At 57.4% G+C, this 15,275-nt stretch overlaps 1 protein-coding gene across 31 annotated transcripts in view; it reads right to left on the bottom strand.

Moving 5' to 3' along the window:
* LOC138843201 (uncharacterized) overlaps positions 1-15,275 on the bottom strand; it is a 205,904-nt gene that overhangs the window by 165,043 nt on the left and 25,586 nt on the right. For 9 of the 31 annotated variants that reach the window (XR_016214337.1, XR_016214338.1, XR_016214340.1 and 6 more), the window contains exon 1: positions 8,934-9,811. Coding sequence is in view for 1 of the 31 variants with exons in the window: in XM_089305588.1 (XP_089161714.1) it covers positions 877-983; positions 8,934-8,969; positions 9,818-9,824 (150 nt within the window). In the remaining 30 variants the exon portion in view is untranslated. The other 22 variants (XR_016214384.1, XR_016214379.1, XR_016214380.1 and 19 more) reach the window with 14 other exon arrangements.

The raw sequence follows: 15,275 nt of genomic DNA, 5'->3' as shown, positions 1-15,275 counted from the left end.
GTCTACAGCTCATGGCAGGGACCTCTGAGCCCGGCAGCCACAGAGGGGTCCCCTCTCTCACGTGCTTACCGCCCATAGGCACCATGCAGGACCTTGTGTGCAAGACTCATGGGCCACTGTGGCCCTCAGAGACACCATCTCCCAGGGGGGAACGCTGACGCTCCAAGGACTGAAGGGCCCGACTCGAAGGTCAGGGGCTCTCAGGAGGGTGGACCCGGACATCTGAGTCTAGGAGGAGCAGATGCGCTCCCCTCAGTCCGCACCCATGGGAAATGGGCCAGGGGCCTACAGCACAGGAGCCATGGCCTGTAGGAAGGACAGAAATGCCCAGGACACGGTCTCCCTGCACCTGGCAGCCCCACCTCCACCTGCCCAGCGTCTGCGCTCCCTTGTCCAGGTGGGAGCTGCTGCATCTCCCATGGAGACCCCGGGGCAGTCTGTCTGTCCTGAGGATGGGAAGGCGGTGAGGATGCTCTTAGGCGCTCGGCCACACTGCCTGGTCAGGGCTGGGGCAGAGGGCAAGGACGAGCAGTGCCGAGACCTCGGCTCCACGTCTCAGGAGAGGGACCCCCGGCTGCTGCAGCCTGGGGCCTGTCAGGAGCTGTCGCGGCCTCTCCCCTCCTTAGACCCTGGTACAGAGCTGCACACAGCCAGCGCCCACGCGGGATGGCTCATGCTGCTGAAGCCTCCAGAACCGGCAGGGGTGAAGCCCACAGCCCCTCTGTACTCACCCCTGACCAAGGAGGGCCATGGGCATCAGTGTGAGTCCTTCCCCCCTCCCCTATGCACCTGCTCCATTCCTGCACACCGATGCAAAGCCAATGGACACCCTGGCTGTCTGGGGTGACCCCGCCCCCCTGTGGGTGAGTCCCTTACCACCAAGAGGTCCTTCCACAGGAAGTCTTCTTGCTGGTGCAGATCAGGTTTCTGTGCTTCTTTGGATCCTAAACCTTGTAGAGCCACCTGGACTGGGCAGTAGTTACCTGTGCAGGGGAGAGAGAAGACAGCACTGCCACCGCCCCTCCCCTGCAGACATGGGAGACCACAACTAAGAGTCCCCTGCAGGCTCCATCTCGCAGTAACAACCCTTTCTCCCACCCCCATGCAGACAGCACCTGTCCCACCTGACAGACTTAGCTCGGGCCAGAAGCCGCCATGGACACCTCCTGCCACGCACTGCTCAGGGACGCGGGAGCCACTGGGGACACAGAGGGCTTGGGGGACCGCAGTCAGTCCCGCCCCGGGAAGTCCCCATCCAGGATGCGATTCTGGCCTCGGGATTCTGCTCCCTCTCCCGGGGCTCCCAGGAAGGGAGACGAGTGGTGCACAAATGAAAATGCAACAACAGAAATCAAATGAACAGAAATCACAACACAAAAATGAACAAACTCACTCTGCTCCCGTCACCAACAGAAAACATGACCTGTATCAACTACACCAGACCAACCACGGAGACTGTTCTATGGAAGAAAATGTTAAAGTGAGAAAACACAAAATGAACATGAATGGTGGCAGGAAACAAAGTAAAATAGAAAAAGTACAAAGTAATCAAAATGGAAAAAGAAAAAACAAATTTGACCAAACAGGAGCCGCAGGATGCGATTCTTCCTCTGGATTCCTCTCCCTCTCCAGGGCTCCCCCAGGAAGGGTCAGCAGGGCTGACGTCTGGGAGACCCCGAGCCAGCAGCTGACACAGATCAGCTCTCACGGCTCTGACTCCTTGAGCACAAACGAAGATGAAATAAACAGAAATGAAGTGAACAGAAATCAAAACACAAAATGGACAACGTCAGCTCACATCACCAACAGAAAACAGGAACTAAATGAACTCAACTGGACTCACAACTGAGACTAACCCTATCGAAACAGTTAAAAGTGAGAAAACAAAAATAAATGAATAATAAATCATAAAGAAAAAAATCCCAAGAATCTGAGCTGTATAATGACCAAAGCAGACAGCCTCGCAGTCTTATTTAAAAAGGGGGGGGGGGGTAAAAAAAAGAGAAAAAAACTCAAAGTGAAAAACCGGAAACCCAAAAAATGGGAGAAAATATAAAGAACAACCACAAACTAGAGGAAAGCCTAGGAAAAAATGAAGAAAAAATCCAAATGGAAATGAAACATCCAAGTAAAATCAATAAGAAAGGAAAAAGACTATGAATGCTGGAGGAAAAAAATAAACAAAATAGAAAAAAGAGCAAAATAATCAAAACGGAAAAAGAAAAAACAAATTTGACCAAAACAACAGCAGCTTGAGGATCAAAAACCAAACAAGGGAAACACAGGCAGCTGTTCCCAGCCCCAGGTCCCCGGGACAGCGTTTCCTGGGCAAATGCCAGAACCCAGACCCAGGCAAGGCTTTGTGCAGGCAGGGGGCATGAGGTCACAATGGTGCCCTCTGATGTCAGAGCAGGAAACTGCAGCAGGTGCTGCCCCACGCGGGTTTGCACAGGAACCTTTCCACTTAAAAAAAAAAAGAAAAGAGAAATTCTTTCTCAGGTTGAAGAGTGTGATTTTAGTGCTTTGAAATTAAAACCTGTAGGATATTTCAAAACCTTTTCATTTCTGTTCTTAGCATCTTTCATAATTTTGCCTTTTGCAGACTCAATGTATCCACTCCTTTCTCTTCACCCCCTGAATGATCGCCTCAAACCATGGTGCAGCGTCACTGGCATCGCGACGCTACATCAATTGTTCTGTCACTCAAGTCAGCGGTGCTGTGACGGAGCTGTAAAGCCACGGCTCACGGGCCTGCGTCCCGTACGAGTGTCTGTTCATGTCCCAGCTGCTCACTTCTTTGTTTAAAAGGATTTGCTTACTAATTCGAAGGCAAATAGATGGAGAGGACAGAGAGGGAGACAGAGAAGGTCCCATGTTAGCACCACAAACTCTGTACACAAAACCCACAGCAAACAGAACTGACCTGGCCCACCCCACAGGCCACAGTGTGCAACCTGGTGGGGAAACCTCTCCTACAGAGCCTGCAGGTGTGGTGGACTGAGAAGGCCAGGCCAACATGGCCACAGGCAACAGGCTGTGATTGGATGGTTTCGAAAACCACATGACAGTGGAGTCTGCCTGGCAACAGGCTGTGATTGGATGGCGTCAGAAACTGCCTGGCTACAGGCTGTGATTATTTAGGGCACAGACTGCCCCATGACCGGATTGGCTGCCTTGGCTATATAAGCTGTTGTAGCACCTGAAATAAACGAGTCTGCAGGCTGCCTCTCTCAGGCCTGCTCTCACCCAACACCCAGGGTCTGTGTGGTGACTCTGTGCCTATGGCCCCACAACACTCCTCCTCCCAGAAATGAATCCACTGCAACATGCAGGGGGTGGGGGGCTCCTGCAGGACCTGGTGTCCCGGATCTCGGGAGAGACCCCAGCACAGCCTGTGTCTGCCCTGAGGACTCGCCTATGGGCTCGTCCACTGCTGGGAGCTTCGCAGCCATAACCTCACTCACTCTGGCCCCGTCCAAACTGGGCAGTAGTTTGAGCACCACCATTTCCCAGCGTGGGGAAGTGGTCAGGTCCATACAAGATCAATATGGGACACCCAGGGAGGCAGGAGTCCTGGGCTGGGGTAGAGCCGAGAGGTCAGTAAAGGGAAGACGGCCACAGTAGGCACTGGGGCTTCCCTGTGTAGGAGAACAAGAGGGAACTCTGGGAGGTGCAGGTGCTCCTGGCCTGGCTGCTCCTGGGTCTCCCTGAGGACAAAGAAGGGGAGAGAGAGCCCCAAATCAGGCTCGGGGCCTCCAACAGGGGAGGGACAGAGAGGCAAGGAGAAGGGTCAGGACAAAGGAAAGGCCAGTGGGGGGCACAGGAAGGAGCCAGCTCCCCCACAGCCCAGGACCCACAGAGGCTGACAGCTCCCAGAACCCCACCCAGGCTGCCCATGGCCCCTAAGGACCCAGCACCACTCAGGAGCTCAGGAGAGTTGGGTACTATTCTGGCTGCTTCCCAGGGTGGGGGGCCACCTTTCAAGGCAGGGGCTCCTATTGCTCATGCAAGCTTGACAGAGCCTAGAAACAGAGACCCAGGGGTTGGGAAACCATGGTAGTAGGAGCCAGCACTGGAGCCGGGGCTCTCCCGGGCCCTGGGCGCGGCTCCAAGTTGTCTTCTCCAGGCTCCCAGTGCTCCGCTCCCCGTGTGTGACCACAGGTGCCCATTATAGTCACTAAGTCCTGACGATTGTCCATGCACATTTATCGACATCACATCTGTCATAAATTACAAACCAGGCAGGGACATCCGTGAGCACGCACACAGGGCTACAAGTTCTTCCCAGGCAGCAGCTGCTCCACAGGGGATGGGGAAGCCATGAGGTCCTGTGCCTGGGGCAGTGAGGACGAGGCACACTCCACACGGGTCTCCAAGAGCAGCACCCACACGCCACCCAGGAGACTGATTCTGCGAGCTGACATCACCTGGTTCCTCTAGTGGGAGTCCCCGGAGCCCTCAGAGCACTGAGCCCCAGGGTGCTGGGCTCCCCACCTCCTGGTCACGGACGCCTCGGGCCCAGGCATGCCCTGTGCTGAGCAGTTTCCTGCACACACATGCGGGTGCTCACAGAGGCCGAGGCCGCCCCTCTGGAGATGAGGACCCTGGGGTGGGGGGCAGGAGTCAGCCAGGGCGGTGCTGTGTCTGCTCCCACCCTGGAGGAGCTGCAGCCTGCCAGGGCGGGACAACACACCCACAGACACAGGACACACTCTCCCTCTCTCCACTGCCCATGGCCCTGGCCCCTCCTGCCAGCCCTGGGCACAGGAGGCACAAGCACCAGGCCACCAACTCAGCCCAGAGCTCACTCCTGGTCCTGCCCTCAGGGTGGCCCTGCACCTTGCAGACCCAGAAGGCACCCGTTCTCCTGAGACCTCCCCACATCCACGTGTGGGTGTCAGAGGGGACTGGAATTTGACGAGGCAGAAACTAACTGGGGCCTAATCAGTGTCCTGCTGCCCTGCCCCAAGTGGACACCCTCAGCCCACGCCTGCTCCTCGCAATGCCCATGCTCACAACTCATGAAATACCCACACGACCGCAAGATCCAGACGCAACCTGTCCTGGGACCCAAGTGACTCAATATAAAATATTCCTAATGCTTAACACCTGAATCTCCCGGGGAGATGCCCCGACTGATCCTTCCAGCCCGCAGCTGGTTCTAATTCTGGGGCAATTTTGGGAGGATCGCCCGCTACCATGCCCCGTTAGTGTGCAGCTGCTCAGTGGGTGCCTGTGCAAGGGGCAGCTCCCGGGTCTCTGTCCACCCAGACACATGGGCCCTCTTGGTTCTCACAGTCCACAGCAGGGATCCGCAGAGGCTCTGAGGACGCCTGACTGAGGTCCTCGCCCCCACCCACCTGGGAGCTTCCAGAACCAACCGAAACCCCAACCCCGTCTCTCCCCACCTCTCCACCCAGCAATGTTCCCTAGAGGATTCAGAATCCCTTCCAGCTACGGTTCCCTGGGAGCCAAACACATGGCACAAGAGGCGGTGCATGGGAAGGGGTCTGTCAGAGGGAGGGGCTCACCTGTAATGGGGGCTGCTAAGTCCCAGGGGCAGACATCTGCCCATAGAAACTAGGAGACTTGGGAGCGGGCACAGACCAAGTGCGCAGGACTCTGGACCCAGCTCAACCGGGTTCTTCTGAGTCTCGGCCTGCAGCCGGGAGTCCCAGACCACGGGTGCGAGTTGCAGAGTGGAAAAGCCACAGCACCGGGGGCTCTGAGCCCTGAGGGGGAGCACTGAGACGCGCAGGCTCCATGAGAGCCCCGAGCTGCCCCTGCCCTGCGGCCCTGTTCTCTCCAAGTTCTGGACGGGCTGGGTGGTGCTGCCCACGGTGAGGGTGGATTGCCACGGGAGCTAGACCCCTCATCTGGGCTCCACAGAAACTCAGACACCCCGGGTCGCTCAGTCTTTCCCATCCAGGGGCAGGAGAGGCGGGCTCAGCACCTGCAGGTGCTCTGACTACACCCTGGGCCCGGCTCCCCCTGCCTCCCCAGATCCAGTCACTGGTGATGCCCGGAACAACTGTCTCAAGGCAGTGGCCAGCGTCAACAAGGAGTCACAGAAGCTAGATCCTAAAACACAGCTTTGTGTTTGCACGTTGATAATTCAATTAAACATCACTGGCCACCTCTTTCTACCTCCAGGAGGAAGAACAAGGCCCCATGGGAAGCCTTCTCAGGTGCTAAAAAATTTCACAGCAAAGGAGTCCTCAGAACCTGATTCTGATGCGTGAATCACTTCTATATCATGATGCTCTTCTCAGATACACTCCACTCCATGTACTGGCCTAAGGACGTTCCTCTGTCACAGGTGGAGCTGTCTCCTCCACACTGAGCCCCTGGGCCCAGGGCTGGCAGCTGCTCCCGGGTGCTGACGCCCCGGCTCTGCCCCAGCTGCTCCCTGGGTGGGGCAGGAATCAGCAGCCACCTGGGCCTGGGAGGAACCGCTCACTGGGGAGAGGCCTGGCTCTTCATCTCGGACTCAGTTTCCCTGTTTGTGAAGGAGGGGACAATGCCCCAGCCCAGGTCTGCAGGGGTGGAGCTGAGGCTGTGAATGCAAGCTGAGCCTGAGGCAGAGGCCCAGCTCCACAGGGAGCCAGTGGGGGAGGGCGGCAGCCCCTGGACCTGGAGCCTCAGCCCCCCTCCCAAGGGAGGGAATTGCACTGCCTCCCTGGTGTCAGGGAAGGGCACACAGGCAGACTGTCACGTGGGCATCCAGATGCCAGAACTCGCTCTCCCTGTACACACAGGAGGAGGAGGGGCCTGCGGATGGACGTCCCCAGGGACAGCCCTGAACCACTGAAGATCAGGGACACTGGGCCCCTCCCGCACGACCCTGGTCACTCTGCCTGGTGTCTGTGCCAGGATGGGGACAGAGGCTGTGATCTAAGCTGTGGAGCAGACTGGTTGGGGCTCATCTTAAGCAGTGACCTTTTGGCCTTCAGTACTTTCCTGAATAGTAGAGACCCGGTCATGACAGGACCTCAGAATCCACAGCTGCCGTCACAGCCACAGGCAGAGAACGTGACCCAGCATCCTGCAGGACACCCACGGGCCTGCCCACATGGAGACGCTCCACGTTGCAGGGAATGTGACCAATGAATGCGGTCCAATGAATGCGACCCAAGCACCAACACCCCCATCGTCTGCACAGACAATGCTCATCCTGCCCGCTGGCAGTGTGGGGTGAGAGCCCGACAAAGCCTCCGCACAGGGGGCCGGGGCACGGCCTTCTTAACAAGCCAGATACACTTGGCCTCTGCATGAACCCGCCCACTCCCAGCTGTGTCCACCAGAGACCCTCTCGGGGCTGCGTGTGCAGGGTGTGTGCACACCTGCTCTGAGACCCCTGGGAGTTGTGAACAGCAGAGGCACCATGCCGAATCCTGGTGTCCATGCTCAGACACCACCCTGTGGAGACAGAAAGGGGCGGTTCCCGTGGGCACTGTGAGAGCCGAGGGACCCAGGCCCCGAGGAGCAGCCTCCAGGATCAGGTGACTGCAGTGAGCCCGCCCAGGCCACACCTGAGCCACATGTGCTCTGCTGGTTACCCACACCCACACTGCCTCCTCACAGCCTGTGCCCACGTCACAGATGCCAGCCCCACACAGACGCTGCACGGCCAAGGACACCAGGCACAGACAGGAGAACCAGGACTCCAAGCAGGGTGGCCTGGCCCTGACCTGGGTTCTTAACCACGGTCGTCCTCAGCTCCTGATTGGACACACGGATGCGCAGTAAGAGGTCTGGAAAGAGACTCCCCAGGGCGCTGGGTCAGGAGCATGCGCCCTGCGGCTTCCCCTCTGTGCAGCGTGCAGTCGTGGGACTGGGCTTTGGGAAGACAGAAACAAGTTCTGCAGGGCTAAATCAGAGGTGCTGCCGCCCTCCCCAGGAGGACCCCACAGCCCCAGGCCTGCTCCCAGCTGTGCCCAAACTCACACCCCCAAAATCCCCCACACCAAGGCAAGGCCGCGCTCAGCGTTTCCTGGGACCCAGGTGACCACTACAAACTCTCCCTGATACGGAACACCTGCGTCTCCCTGGGGAGATGCCCGGGCCTCTGTGGCTTCCAGCCCGCAGGTGGTTCTAATCCCGGGGCGAGAGTGGGAAGAGCCGCCCGCTGCCACGGCCCCGTTGGTGTGCGGCTGCTCAGTGGACGCCTGTGCAAGGGGTGGATCTGGGGTTCCCATCCACCCCGCCCCAGGCACCCTCTGGGTCTGCACGTCCCACTGCAGGGATCCCCAGGTGTGGGGAGCAACCGGACTAGACTGAGTTACTGGAATTAAGACTTATTCTATGCATCTGCTCTCCCACAATATGGCGCTGGGAGAGAAGTAAACAGCTTCCGCACAGCTGCCTCCAGTTCAACTAATAAACTGTAGGACTTGCTATTGATTGGAGGAGAGCAGCGTACTCGGCGTGTGGGCAGCCGAGTTAGGATTGGCGGAGGAGGACTATAAAGGAGGAGAGAGACGGCATGCACCAGGAACATCTATGGGGAACATCTAGCTGAAGGAACACCTGTGCAGCCCCCCAGAGAACCGGCCGGCGGTGTGCCGCTCCCCTGCGGAAGTGGGGAATGTGGCCAGGGGGAACTGCCCTTCCACGGAGGTGGAAGGGATAGTAGCCAACCCGGGAAGAACCAGCAGCAAACCCGGGGAGGGCCGAGCAGACAAAAGAACAGCGCAGGGTCCTGTGTCGTTCCTCCACGAAGAGGGGGAGCGACACCCAGGCACTCTGAGGACGCCAGACGGAGAGCCTTGTCCTGGGCACCACCGGAAGCTTCCCGAACCCCAGAACTCCCATGCCGGCCTCTCCCGCAGCAGTGCACCCAGCAAGGTCCCCAGAATATTCAGAATCCATCCCACCACCCTCTGCAGGGAGCCAGACCACAGCACAGAGAGCCAGGCAAGGGAGGGGCTCACCTGGTGATGGCGCTGTGTAGTCCCAGTGCGCTCTGTCTGCAAGGCAGGGAACCAGGAGTGCTGGGTGCCAGGCACAGACCCAGCCCGCAGGACCCCGCACTCCCTGGTGTCCTTCTCAGACTCAGGCTGCACCGTGAGCACAGAGTCCACGGGTTTGAGCTCCAGATCAGAATACTCAGGACCTGGGTTCTGACCCTGAGCTGGGAGAGCTAAGACCGCAGGCACAGAGAGCCCAGCTCACCCTTCCTCTGCTGCCCTCCTGTCTCCGAGGTCCCCACTGATGAAGGAGCCGCCCACTCGGAGGTGGAGCCCATGCCTGCTCAGACTCCCATCTAGGATCCACACACTCCTAAAGCCGCATCCAGTCGCTCAATATTCCCGTCTGGGGGCAGCAGAAGGGAGGGCCCAGCACCTAGGACACCCAGAGGCTCCACCCTGCACCCAGCTCTCCGGCCTCCCCTATCTGGTTTCTGGAGACACCAGACCGGGGCAACATCTAAAGTTAACAGAGTCTTGGAACTCAGATGCTAACAAGACCCTTCGCTCGGACGTTCATAATTTGATGAAACGTCACCTAGTCTACCTCTGCTCCACCTAGGGATGAAAAGGTGACATCAGGGAGGCCATACCAGGTATTAAAGAAAATTCATGCAAATCATGGATTTGGACCAGGCAGCGGCATTGGGCCCACACTCCCTACCCAAACAGATTCATCAGGGCCAAGGGGCTGGGGCTGCGGCACAAGACCCAGAGGCAGTTCATTAATGAGGCTGTGAGCAATTAACTAGTTAAGAGGTGCCCGACTGGCAGGTGTGGGGACTGAACTGGAGCCCTGGTGCTGATCTCCCCACCTCATTTCCTGTTGTCCAGCAAAGCTGTCCCACCTGTCATGGAGTGGGGTCCTCAGCACCTGCTCCAGTTCTGGGAGCTGCCTGACTCGTGACCATTTCTCTGTGATAATGCTGTCCTCACATGGACTCCACCCCATGCACCTGGCCTAAGGAGCTTCCTTCGGTCCCGCGAAAGAGTTGTCTCTGAACCTGAGCCCTGCGCCAGGTCCTGGCATCTGCTCCCGGATGCTGATGCCCAGGGCTCTGACCCCCAGGGCTCCCAGGTCAGGGGAGGAACAGAGGCCACCTGGACTGGACAGGAACAGAGGACAGAGAAGGAGAGAGAGAGCTCTGTGGGGAGCAACCCGGACTAAACTAAGTTACTGGAATTAAGACTTATTCTATGCATCTGCTCTCCCACAACATGGCGCTGAGAAGGGAGAAACAGCTTCTACACAGCTGCCTCCAGTTCAACCAATAAACAGCAGGACCTGCTCCTGATTGGAGGAGAGCAGTGTACTCGGCGTGTGGGTAGCAGAGTTGGGATTGGTGGAAGAGGACTATAAAGGAGGAGAGAGACAACATGCACCGGGAACATCTATCTGAAGGAACACCTGTGCAGCCCCCGAGAGAACCGGCCGGCGGTGTGCCGCTCCCCCGCGGAAGTGGGCAAAGTGGCTAGGGGGAACTGCCCTTCCATGGAGGTGGAAGGGACAGTAGCCAACCCGGGAAGAACCAGCAGCAAACCCGGGGAGGGCCGAGCAGACAAAAGAACAGCGCAGGGTCCTGTGTCGTTCCTCCACGAAGAGGGGGAGCGACATAGTGGTGCCGTGACTCGGATGTGAAGCCTAGGCAGGGCTTAGTGTCGTTCCTCCACGAAGAAGGGAGCGACAGAGCTCCAAATCAGGCTCGGGGCTCCAACAGTGGAGGGACAGAGAGGCAGGGAGAAGGGGCAAGGACAAAGGAAAGGCCAGTGGGGTCACAGGAAGGAGCCAGCTCCCACACGGCCCAGGACCCACAGATGGCTGACAGCTCCCAGATCCCCGCCCAGGCAGCTAATCGCTTCTAAGGACCCAGCCCTACCCAGCAGCCAGGGGAGTCTGGTGCTGTTCCGGGGGCTTCCTTGGAGGCAGGTGCTCCTGTCACTCACACCCCCTTGACAGAGCCAGAAACAGAGCCCCGGGGGTGGGAAACCAAGGCAGTGCCAGCCTTGGGCACTGAAGCCAGGACTCAGCCCAGGCCCTGGGTGCAGCTCCAAGCTGCCTCCTTCAGGCTCCCAGCGCTCCCCTCCCCGGTGTGTGAGCACAGGTGCCCGAACCCACACTGAGGCCTTCATGTTTCTCCAGCCACAAATTTATGACCTAATGGATTTCTCTTAAACTCATAAATCAGTTAACTTGCAGGCACAGAGGCAGTAGTGCAGGGCAATCCATGGGCAGCAACAGAGGCAACGAGGTTCTTCCCAGGCAGCAGCTGCTCCCCGGGGACGGAGGAGCCACAGAGTCCTGTCCTTGGGGCAGCGAGGACGAGGGACATTCAACACCTCTTCGGGAAGGGCGAGGATTCTGAGTCAGGGCATGTCCAAGTTCATTTTCCTTAGGATGATCGTGGTGACCTCTGGGCAGCCAGAGAAGCCACGAGGTCCTGTTCAGGGGGCAGTGAGGATGAGGGACATTCAACACCTCTTCTGGAAGGGCGAGGATTCTGAAGATGGGGTGTTGGAGTCCTTCTCATGGTGGTTGATCGTTTCTCCTGGGGGCAGCCAGAGAAGCCACAGGGTCCTGTCTGGGGGCAGCGAGGACGAGGTACATTCAACACCTCTTCAGGAAGGGCGAGGATACTGAGCTGGGCGTCTCGGAGTCCATCTTCCCGTGGATGCTCGTGGTGACCTGGGGGCAGGGAGAGAAGCTCGGGGTCCTGTCCTTGGGGCAGCGAGGAAGAAGGACACTCTACTCCTGGAGACCACTAGGGCAAGGATTCTGAGGCTGGAAGTCTTGGAGTCCGTCTTCCCGTGGAAGATGGGGAGACCTGGGTCACCAGAGACATAGCTCTGCCCCAGCATCTGCCGTGTAGACCCTTTGGTGACCCCAGGGCCCTCTTGGATTAGAGAGGTCAGAGAGCTGGGGCAGGGACAAGCTGACAAGGGGAGAACACGGGCCCTGTCATGCCATGGCCTGGTCCCTGGTTCCTGTCCTTTGACACCCCAGGGTACTTTGGTGACAAGGCCACAGACCAGCAGAGAGGTGGCAGGTGCCTCATCCAAGCCAGAGGAGATGCCCACCCTGGGGCTCAGCCCCCCGAGGACAGACACGGGGAGGCAGTGCTGACAGCACAGAGCTGTAGGGATGCCAGCGCCCCTGCCAGGCCCCAGCACAGCCCTGGCTGCTGGCCTGGTCTACAGCTCACGGCAGGGACCTCCGAGCCCGGCAGCCACAGACGGGTCCCCTCTCTCACGTGCTCACCGACGTCGGGCACCATGCAGGACCTTGTGTGCCAGACTCATGGGGTCACTGTGGCCCTCAGAGACACCATCTCCCAGGGGGAACGTTGAGGCTCCAAGGACTGAAGGGCCCGACTCGAAGGTCAGGGCTCTCAGGAGGGACAGGACCCGGACGTCTGAGTCTCAGAGGAAAAAAAGCACTCACCTCCATCCGCGCCCATGGGAATGGGCCAGGGGCCTACGGCACAGAGCCATGGCCTGCAGGAAGGACAGAAATGCCCAGGACACGGTCTCCCTGCACCTGGCAGCCCCACCTCCACCTGCCCAGCGTCTGCGCTCCCTTGTCCAGGTGGGAGCTGCTGCATCTCCCATGGAGACCCCGGGGCAGTCTGTCTGTCCTGAGGATGGGATGGTGGTGAGGATGCTCCTAGGCACTCGGCCACACTGCCTGGCCCAGGGCTGGGGCAGAGGGCAAGGACGAGCAGTGCCGAGACCTCGGCTCCACGTCTCAGGAGAGGGACCCCCGGCTGCTGCAGCCTGGGGCCTGTCAGGAGCTGCCGCGGCCTCTCCCCTCCTTAGACCCTGGTACAGAGCTGCACACAGCCAGCCCACGCGGGATGGCTCATGCTGCTGGAGCCTCCAGAACCGGCAGGGGTGAAGCCCACAGCCCCTCTGCACTCTCCCCTGACCAAGGAGGGCCATGGGCATCAGTGTGAGTCCTTCCCCCCTCCCTATGCACCTGCTCCATTCCTGCACACAGATGCAAAGCCAATGGACACCCTGGCTGTCTGGGGTGACCCCGCCAGCTGTGGGTGAGTCCCTTACCACCAAGAGGTCCTTCCACAGGAAGTCTTCTTGCTGGTGCAGATCAGGTTTCTGGGGCTTCTTTGGGTCTTGAATCTTGGAGAGCCACCACAGACAGGCCAGCAGAGCCCCTGTGCACAGGACAGAAGGGCCCGCACTGCCATGGCCCCTCCCCTGCACACAGAGGCGCCACAGCTGAGTCCCCTGCAGGCTGAATTCCCAGTGAAAACCCTTTCTCCCGCCCCCGTGCAGACAGCACCTGTCCCACCTGACAGCCTTCTCACCTTGGTCCCAGGAGCCGCCATGGACACCTCCTGCCCCGCTCTGCTGAGGGACGCGGGAGCCACTGGGGACACAGAGGGCTTGGGGGACCGCAGTCAGTCCCGCCCCCCCGGGAAGTCCCCATCCAGGATGCGATTCTGGCCTCGGGATTCTGCTCCCTCTCCCGGGGCTCCCAGGAAGGGAGACGAGTGGTGCACAAATGAAAATGCAACGACAGAAATCAAATGAACAGAAATCAAAACACAAAAATGAACAAACTCACTCTGCTCCCGTTACCAACAGAAAACATGAACTGTATCCACTACACCACACCAACAACGGAGACTGTTCTAGTGGAAGAAAATGTTAAAATGAGAAAACACAAAATGAACATGAATTGTGGCAGGAAACAAAGTAAAATAGAAAAAGTACAAAGTAATCAATATGGAAAAAGAAAAAACAAATTTGACCCAACAGGAGCAGCAGGATCCGATTCTTCCTCCGGATTCCTCTCCCTCTCCAGGGCTCCCCCAGGAAGGGTCAGCAGGGCTGACGTCTGGGAGACCCCCAGCCAGCAGCTGACACAGATCAGCTCTCACGGCTTTGACTACTTGAGAACAAAGGAACATGAAACAAACTAAATTAAATGAACAGAAATCAGAACACAAAATGACCTCAGCTCACATCACCAACAGAAAACAGGAACTAAATGAACTCAACTAGACTCACAACTGAGACTAACCCTATCGAAACAGTTAAAAGTAAGAAAACAAAAATAAATGAATAATAAAGCATAAAGAAAAAATCCAAATAACCTGAACTGTATAATGACCAAAGCAGACGGCCTCACAGTCTTATTTTTAAAAATGGGGGGGAATAAAAAAGAGAAAAAAACTCAAAGTGAAAAACCGGAAACCCAAAAATGGGAGAAAATATAAAGAACAATCACAAACTAGAGGAAAGCCAATGGAAAAAATGAAGAAAAAATCCAAATGGAAATGAAATATCCAAGGAAAATCAATAAGAAAGGGAAAAAGACTATAAATGCTGGAGGAAAAAAATAAACAAAATAGAAAAAAGAACAAAATAATCAAAATGGAAAAACAAAAAACAAATTTGACTAAAACAACAGCAGCAGGAAGAACAAAAACCTAACAAGGGAAACACAGGCAGCTGTTCCCAGCCCCGGGTCACCCGGACAGCACTTCCTGGGCAAATGACAGAACCCAGGCCAAGCCAAGGCTTTGTGCAGGCAGAGGGCATGACGTCACAATGGCGCCTTCTGATGTCAGAGCAGGAAACCGCAGCAGGTGCTGCCCCACGCTGGTTTGCACAGGCGCCTTTCCACTTGAGTAAGACAAAGACTGCACAATCCTTTCTTAGGTTGAAGAGAGAGATATTAGTGTTTTGAGAAATTAAACCCTGTAGGATATTTCGAAACCTTTTCATTTCTAGTCTTAGCATCTTCCATAATTTTGCCTTTTGCAGACTCAGTGTATCCACTCCTTTCTCTTCACCCCCTGAATGATCGCCTCAAACCATGGTGCAGCGTCACTGGCATCGCGACGCTACATCAAATGTTCTGTCACTCAAGTCAGCGGTGCTGTGACGGAGCTGTAAAGCCACGGCTCACGGGGCCTGCATCCCGTGCTTCTCCCAGGCCTGCTCTCACCCGACTCCCGGGGTCTGTGTGGTGACTCCACGCCCTCTTGCCCCCACCACACTCCTCCTCCCAGAAACGAATGCACTGCAACATGCGGGGGGGGGGGGGTCTCCTGCAAGACCTGGTGTCCCAGATCTAGGGGGAGACTCCTGTTAGGAAACTGGCGCAGTTGGCCGCATGGTCCAGCTACCTGAGCCAGGCTCCACCCCCATCCTAATGGGATTGGCTGCTCCTGCTTCCCTGCCCACCCTCAGGCAAAGTTTTAAAAGAGCCTGTTCCTGAACACGTGTTCTCTTGCCCCTTCTCTCCTGCTCTCTCTTGGTTGCTCTCTCTAGCCTCCTCCT

Source organism: Oryctolagus cuniculus, chromosome 10 (assembly GCF_051225735.1).
Source record: "Oryctolagus cuniculus isolate XC-2025 breed Fujian yellow rabbit chromosome 10, ASM5122573v1, whole genome shotgun sequence".
Taxonomy (NCBI): domain Eukaryota; kingdom Metazoa; phylum Chordata; class Mammalia; order Lagomorpha; family Leporidae; genus Oryctolagus; species Oryctolagus cuniculus.
The sequence above is the reverse complement of the archived record's forward strand: the minus strand, read 5'-3'. Positions and strand labels throughout refer to the sequence as shown.